We start from the raw sequence: 8,647 nt of genomic DNA, 5'->3' as shown, positions 1-8,647 counted from the left end.
TCATGTACAATTTAACATCGGTTTTTTTTAACCGATGTTAAATTGACGATGTTGAATGTATATTTTTTAGTAGTGCATGAATTCTTTTTTGTTTATCCCATTGTAGGATAAGCCAAATGCTTATCATTATGATGCAAAGCACAAAACAATGACACCTCCTACCATTGATGCATTGGGCATTGTTCATTTAGTTTGCAGAAGAAACCCAAGCAGAGATGAAGTTGCACGTTATGTTATATTACTACCATAAGTGAGAAAAACTTGAATGATCATCTTCAAGGAAAAAAACACAAGGCTAAAGAAACATCCCTAAGAACTCAAAAAATAGGTAAGGACACCAAAACATTAATATTATCATTAAAAAAATTAGATAAGTGTTTAAAATCTATTGAAGTTGTTGTTACCATGAATTTAGGGTTGGATTCAAGACCTGATTGATAGACACCTCAATAGTGGTGGAACATATCTATATTTATTATAATTGAAACATATCTCATTTTAGTGTACACTTTTTATTGAACATTTTTATTTTTAAGTTTTATTATGGGGCATAAGATGTACATCTATATGGTCTCAAGTGATTTGAACGTTGCATCATTTGGATTCACTTCGGTCTTTTGTAAGCTTCAAGGTGGACAGTTAATTCCTGTTATATTTGACTTTTTTTATATCAAATTTAATGATCGGACTTGGGTTATTAACTTGTCTTGTTTGGTTGTTTCGGGATTGGCTTTTAATGTTATGTTCTGGAATGATTTTATTAAATTATGCACATATAGATGAGTTTCTTGTAAATATTGATATATTTTGTGGATTAATTTGTTTTCTAAAATCTGATGATGAAAGGCTTTGATTTGACTTTAAACAACCTCGTCCTTAATTTTGTTATTTTTGAAATTATCACAAATTAGTTATTAAATGGGAAATGAAAAAAATAAGAATGAAAATGGTAGAAATAGAATGAATAATAATGATCACTTCATTGATTCTTTTTATATGATAATGGAATTATTTCATATTTTTTCCTTAGTTAGATACCATGGTGTTTTCGAACTTCTAAAGATTTTATGTTAAATAGATTGTTCTTTTAGATGTAAATCCAATAAAATCTTACGCCAATACACACAAAACTATCAAAAACTAACAAATTAACCACTAAAGGCCTTAAAAAACACCAATGCACCAATCCTATGTGTCATCAAATTATTTCATATAACAAGCATAGAACTAAATAATTAAGTACTTTGTTTAAAATCTTTGCATCTATTTTTTAACGTAGATGTATACTTTATTTTACATGCTTTTATACATTAAAAGGTCTTATAGATGTATGTATGGCCCCATGCATAATCTTTATCTAGCTAGATCTAATCTTTTTTATTTAAAAATTAATTGGATATAGTAACAAATATATAAATAATAATGTAAGTGTTTCATATTTCTTATAGGCGGTAATGTCTTTTTAACAAACAAATTGTTAAACATTCTCAATAAAAGTAGAGGCTTGTTGTTTGGATAAATTATATCCAGATACGATCGATGAGAATGAAGAGTATATTCCCTTGTTCGATTCACAACCTGAAGGGGCCCAAGGAAGAGTTCCCATCAAGGCCCTTTGCATAATAATATGACAAAAACTCTTTTAAGGTAGTGTCTCGATAGATTGGTGGGTTTTCTTCTGAAAGCAGTTCCTTAATTGGACCATACACCTTTGATGTACCCTCAGCTGGATCATGCGAATTTACAAAGAAGCTTGCTACAGATATTCTTGGGCCTGTGTTCTGTGATAAGACACGGTGATACACACTGACAAACTTGTCATTTGTGATAAGCTGCACCAGTATGAAACAAATTGATTAATCAACTGATTTTGCTTTTTCTGAATTCAGGTATTTAATTAACCAAAGGCGTTTATGGAGCTAAAGAAACACATTTAGAGAAAACGGTTTATCAATCATAAGGTTTAACTATATATATATATGGTCACGGACAGGTCAAGGAGTGTATAGAAGGAGAGAGGGGGCAATATTTTTACATAATTATATAATATTTATGTTTTAATAAATAATAATTTTAAAAATATTGATTATTAATTTTATGAATAAAATTAGAGATATATCTATTACTAATTTTTTTAAGCAAATATTATCTCAAAAATATATTTTTTATATAGATTTTTCTTTAATATATTTTTTTATATACACACAAAGGATCCTAAGAGTGGGAGACTAAGGCCCTGCTTGTCCTCTTTGGATCTGTCCGTGTATATGGTCACAAAAGTTTAGCATGGATAGATGCCAAAAACATCAAAGATCCATTTAATAAAAGGAGTGTTGATCTAACATTGATTAAATATATAATTAAGATATTGTATATAAATAGAGAGTAATTCTCATATGATTAAGATATTTTATATAGTAGAGAGTAATTTTCATCTTACAAGTGGTTTTGTAAGATTGAACACAAACTCAAATTATCAAAATTTATTCTAAATTTATTAAATAGGTTACCTATCATAATACTCATACACTAAATCTAAAAAGTATCCCATCCTCAGATGGTGTATTGAAAAAAAAATATAAAAAGGGGAGACAATCTTAAAGTTGATTTTGTAAGGGAAAAAATCAAAGAAAATAAATTTCATAGAAATTATGTTACCATTTTTTCTACGAGAAAATAGAAGCAAATTGGTTAAAATGTTCAGCTATAGCTATTCCCAAATCAAAAAAGTCCATTATATTAATTAGCGTTGAACGTTAAACATCAAAGGGGTTCAAATTAAACTGCAAAAGTCAGAAACGACCGAGTGGTTGATTTTAATTAGATACTTTGAATTGAACCATTGCTAGTCATATCTGGGAAAATATCATGCTATATTTTCAACTATGACAACTCTAACAATAGTCTTATCTCATGAAGAGAGATGCACGGCATAGATCACATAACATTATTGAATCAATACTTTTGAATGGAATGATATAAGTCTTTTTTCTTAAAAAAATAAACATAAAATCACATGACACTATTGGCTTCAATAAAAAATAAAATACTCCTGGATATTATTTATCATAAGATTTTTTTTTAATAATTTTCTCTATTGTTCTTCTTGGACATCCTCTACTTAGTTTTACAGGTCCCAATGCCTCCAATTACCTTTGCACATTCAAACTACCTTAATTTTCTGTAATCTTTTCTTTGATAGATAACACACCAAAAGGTACCACACCAACTTTTTATAATTCCATATTTCACGTTTGATAATTTCAAGTTTTCAACCTTTCCCCACTGGAATTTTCTTTTCTACGCCTTATTTAAAATTTATATAATTTGTCTAAATTAAATGACAAAACCGGTTGTTAAAATTTATTTTGTTTTTCGATTGTATCTGAATTCTTAATGTTTAATGCAAATAACAGAGAAAATGCATACTCTAAAATTTGACAAAAATTATTCCAGAGTATTTTACCTGTAGAAGATCTCCTATGTTTACAACAAGAGCTCCATGTAACGGAGGAACATTGACCCATTGATTTTGATGAAGAACTTGAAGACCACCAATTTGGTCTTGTAGAAGTAAAGTCATGAAGTTACTATCTGTGTGCTTGGTAGTGCCCATAGTTAATCCAGGTTCAGGGCATGTTGGATAGTAGTGACCCAAAATAAAGAGTCCTTCACCACAGTTAAATTCTTTAAGGTAAGAAGGATTAAGTCCCAAAGCTTCAGACAACAACTCAAAGATTGTAAAACCCAAATCCCTTATTTTCTTTGAATATTCAATCACAATATCCCTGAAAAAATGTCATCCTCTGATTAGATGTACTTGTTTCATGATTAAATATCATGTAATGTAACAAGTGTGACTAATGACTAAATTTCTGTTACAAATATTTTGCTAGTAACATATAATAAAAAAGTAACATAAGTTTCAAGGTCATTCTCTCTCTCTCTGACAAATACTGGCTAAATTCACAGCATAAATTACATATAATAAAAGATAAAAAATTAATTGAAATATACTACCGTTATCATTCAATCATAAATTATTATATAAATGAAAACTAATTATTTGGTGCTTTAAAAAAATTAAATTTTATCATAATTACTTTAAAAATTAAAAGTTAAGATGATTTTTAATTAGATAACATTGTACAAATCTTGAAATAGATAATTTATCAAAATTAAACTCTTACCTACACACAGATGATATTTCTTCAGGTTTGGGTGGATCAGGAGCAACAACAAAACCAAATGTATCTCTCCAATTAGCAGGATTGTCATGGTACAAGTTATAGTTAGAATAATACGAAACTTTTTTCTTTATATCCCGAGAGTAGAACTCTTTCCTTACCTTAGTGTCTTGTTCATGAAATCTACGAATTCCATCAATCATCTCATCCAACACACTGATAGGAATTCCATGATTAATCACCTGGAAAAATCCCCAGTCATGGCATGCACTTCGAACCTTGCCAATTACTTCTGAATGCAGAGCAGGATAGGAGTGGATATTTTGGAGGTCTATGATGGGGATACCGAACTTAGAGTCACTGACTGAGGTTTCAATGATATCCAACCTGCCAGAATGGAACATGCGAGGGATCTTTGTCAATCCAGACTCTACAAGACCTTTAACACCAGCTTTTGAATCATCAAAGGCTTTCACTTCAGCCTTCCTGTCATAAGTGGAATCCATACTTTCCTCTAACTGGTTTGTGTTTTTGAACACCATAGTCATTAGCAGAATATCAATGGCTACCTCGAACACAAATTTTTGTATTAAAGCAGAGCGTGGGATTATATAATTAGATCCAAATGGAAGCCAATGAGGGAAAAAATCATATGATTGAACCTATATGAATGTGACTGCTATGCATATTCCACACGCAACCAACAAAGTAAAAGCAAGACGTCTTTTTCAATTTTGCTGAAAGGGACACGAAAGACATGACACTTTTGTCCTCTTGTCGGAGTGTTGTAGATCTCTAATTGTTGGCCTATACGAACCGAGCTAAGTAAAACATCCCGGTCTAGACTACACCAAGATATTATTCCAGAACAGTTGTCCAAGCCAATACGTTCTCAGAGGAAAGTTGTTAGTATTCTTATTAATTGCAGATACCTATATAATATCCCAATTTTTCGTAAATAAATTTAAAAAGTTTTTTAGTAAATAAATAAATAAATAAATAAATATAGAACAAATAATAGACTAAGTACCCTAAGCATAAATAACTATGTTAAATCAGGTGCTTCCTCTTTCTCTGATTTTCGTTTTTCTTTTTTCTCCACTCAAAATCCTTTCTTTTCCCCGCAGTCCACCAAATCTATTTTACAAAAACGATGATCTTGGACTCGCACACCGTTGGATCGTCGGGAAATTTGAGCACCACGTTCCTAATCTGATTTCGAAAATTTTCACCGTTTGAAATTTCAATATCATGTTTTAGCTGAGAGAAATACCTTTCGCATTATAGCTTTTTTCTTTCCCGCAAAAACCCAAAACGGTTTCAGTAAAACTAAGATCCCGATTTCGTTAACCGTTGGATTTTCATGAAATTTTGATATGTGGTTCTTGGTTCAGTTACGAACACCTCCACCGTTGGGATTTGTGAGATAATAAACACGTAGAGAGAAAAAGGAATCGCACCAAGATAGTACAAGCGGAGGCTTCAATCCCTCCTTTGTCTCTCTGACGTTTAGGAACTCTATCGGAATAATTAGAGTGTGAGATAATAAACACGTAGAGAGAAAAAGGAATCGCACCAAGATAGTACAAGCGGAGGCTTCAATCCCTCCTTTGTCTCTCTGACGTTTAGGAACTCTATCGGAATAATTAGAGAAAAAAATGAGAGGAATCTCAGGGAACCACTAGAGATGCTGCTATCGCTGGCTGAAGACACGTGAGTCCGCTTAGAGGTAAGGGATGAGTTATTCACAATTGGTGATTAGTGAGAACATGTGTATGGATCCTTAGAGATATCAATTGGAATGAGTTTTGGGGTATTTTTGCAATTTTTCATTTTATCCTTTTAATTATTACAGTGAATTATATATGTTTGATGAATCAGTTGATATCCCAACGAGAAATTGCTATGAAATTGATGTGTTTTTGTGTTGAGTGTGAATCCCTTAGAAAAATTAAGCTCTTTTTATTAACGTAAATTATATTTAAATAATATTATTCAATGACTTATTTTATATAAATTATTATCTTGTTCTAATTTTTCTACGACGATGATCAACATGTTATGTGTATATAATTATTGTAATACTAGAATAATAAATTAAAGAAAATTGTAAGGTTAATGTCTAGTGGTAATATCTTTTGATGTAATATTAAATTAATTGTTATAGAAATCCTTTGATTAAAAATAATGTAGTTTAATGTACTATATACATATACATATATATGTTTTGTATCATGCAAATATTATTATTGTGTGATGCGTACATGATTTATAAGGTGTAATAAGTTATTATAATGGTATTATAATATTGTAGTGAAGATTGAGTAGTACAAAGTTGAATGTGTTAATTTGTGATATACATGTAAAAATGAGATGGTTGATGTGATATTATGAGATGTTAAAATGTGTGCATGATATTTGATTGTGAATAAGTGTGTGTATTTGACACTTGATGTGACAATAATTATATTGTGAGCTATGAATTATACAATAACCTGACTAGTGTTATCTTGAGAAAAGCCTTGATGCGCAGTGTTTAAGAGAAAATATAGGTTTCCTATTCAGGAACCAGCGTTAAATTGTAGCGCAATGTGTTAAACGTGTTCGAAACACGAGTGTGAGGTCGTGTGTATTGTATAATTCATGAGCAGTGCTTATAATAAATGAAATATGTGATGAATTGTGGAATAATATGTTGTCTTGAGATTATAATATTGTTATTGAGATTGAGTAAAAGTGTAAAGTAGAACAATGTTGAATTGTGAGATACATGAAAACATGTGATGGTGGATTGTGACATTACGAGATGTAAAATTGTGAATGAGTTTTTGGTTGTGAATAAGTGTGTGATTAACTCTTGATGTGACATTATTTGTGTTGTAAGCTGTGAATTGTACAATAACTCGACCAGTGTTATCTTGAGAAAAGTGAAATGTGCAGTGTTAAAGAGAAAAATGTAGGTTTCCTATTTAGGAACCAGTGTTAAAGAGAAAGTGTAGGTTTCCTATCTAGGAACCAGTGTTAAATTGTAGCACAATATGTTGTACGTGTTTAAAACACGAGTGTGAGGTCGTGGGTATTGTATAATTCACAAGCAGTGTCTGTATGCTAAAATGATTTTAGGGGTTGGACCTGAATCAGGAGGGAGAGGCCCTGACAAACTCTTCGGAGTGTAGGCCTTGGGGGTCACTGGGTTTGAGTGCTCCTTTAAGCCTATGCTGATCCCATATGATTGGAGCATTCTCGCAAAACATCGTGACCCTGACTGGTCTCCCTATGATCTTACTTAATGAAAGTGACCTGACAAACCCATTGTGTGGTGTGTCGTGTTATGTACTCCTAAGTGCCCCAGGGTGGTTTTTCACTGACATGGTACCACATTGCATATAGGCTTCAGTCTTAGCATAACTGTCTCATGCGCTTGCTAATTATTTATTATGAAATTGAGGTGTCATTATGTCTTGATTAGAGCGTGTGATTCTTGTGTAATGTGATTGATGGATGAAAAGTGAACTTTGAATGACAAAGTGGTGGAATTACGTGAATTACGTGTAAGTAAGTTTTATTTGGTTATATGATGTATATATCTAGTTGTCTTGTTTATCTATTAGTTAGGAATGTGATAACTCACTCCCGGTTTGCTGTTTGTGTTTGGATCCTGTGATGATCTTGAACTTTGTGTTCGGGAGAGCATACGACTAGGTCAACTGCTTTATGGAATATTGTGTTGAAGGACGTCGGGACACAACGCTATGATAAGATGTGACATTGGGATATAAGTTTTTATGTTAATTTTATGATGTTAGTATATTTTATTTCACCTCACTGATTTAACAAAATATTTTTGTAAATTTTGACGGCCTTATTTTGAGCTGAATATGTTTTTAATGAGTTTTATTTGGTAATTGAAGTGAATGTGAACCTTTTACCCATGTGATTTTGTTTACCAATATATTATATTTATTTATATATATGTCGGGTAGAGGGTGTCACACCCTGCAAAGGAATAACATTATGTTTCTCAGTTAGTTAAATGACTTTAACTTCTTGTTGTAAATAACTTTAGTCGTTGTCGTTCCTTTCCCGAGATACTTCCCGAGAAGTGGTCTTCCCGACTATGTTTAACATCTCATGAGGCAATTGGGTTGCCCTTAGTATACGTGTCAAGTCATTACCGCGACATTTTGTTTCTCAATGCTTAACCAACCAATGATTACATGAGGCTTGAGGTAGTTACTCATGATTTAAAAATTCAAATCTTGTCTGCTGACTTGGACCGGGTATAAATACCCTCTCCCCTTTTTTGCTTCTTCTTCGTGATTTTTTTTGCGCCTACTGTGTGCTATCTAACAACCCTAGCCTTTCCAAACAATTTCCTTCACCCAAAGTCGTTTCCTTTCATCCCTTATACTTTTTAAAGCTTTTCATTTTGTTTTGCTTTCTGCATTTTTAGATTATTG

At 31.8% G+C, this 8,647-nt stretch overlaps 1 protein-coding gene across 1 annotated transcript; it reads right to left on the bottom strand.

Annotated features, from left to right (window-relative positions):
• Positions 1-1,397: 1,397 nt before the first annotated feature.
• Positions 1,398-4,807, bottom strand: LOC114397608 (1-aminocyclopropane-1-carboxylate oxidase homolog 12-like). The gene is made up of 3 exons (XM_028359726.1): positions 4,191-4,807; positions 3,467-3,788; positions 1,398-1,832 (listed from the first exon to the last, which is right to left on the bottom strand). The coding sequence occupies exons 1-3, from the start codon at positions 4,733-4,735 to the stop codon at positions 1,572-1,574; spliced, it is 1,128 nt and encodes a 375-aa protein (XP_028215527.1). The 5' UTR covers positions 4,736-4,807; the 3' UTR covers positions 1,398-1,571.
• Between the last annotated feature and the right edge of the window lie 3,840 nt (positions 4,808-8,647).

The sequence above is a fragment of the Glycine soja genome, chromosome 18, assembly GCF_004193775.1.
Source record: "Glycine soja cultivar W05 chromosome 18, ASM419377v2, whole genome shotgun sequence".
NCBI classification, from domain to species: domain Eukaryota; kingdom Viridiplantae; phylum Streptophyta; class Magnoliopsida; order Fabales; family Fabaceae; genus Glycine; species Glycine soja.
The sequence above is the reverse complement of the archived record's forward strand: the minus strand, read 5'-3'. Positions and strand labels throughout refer to the sequence as shown.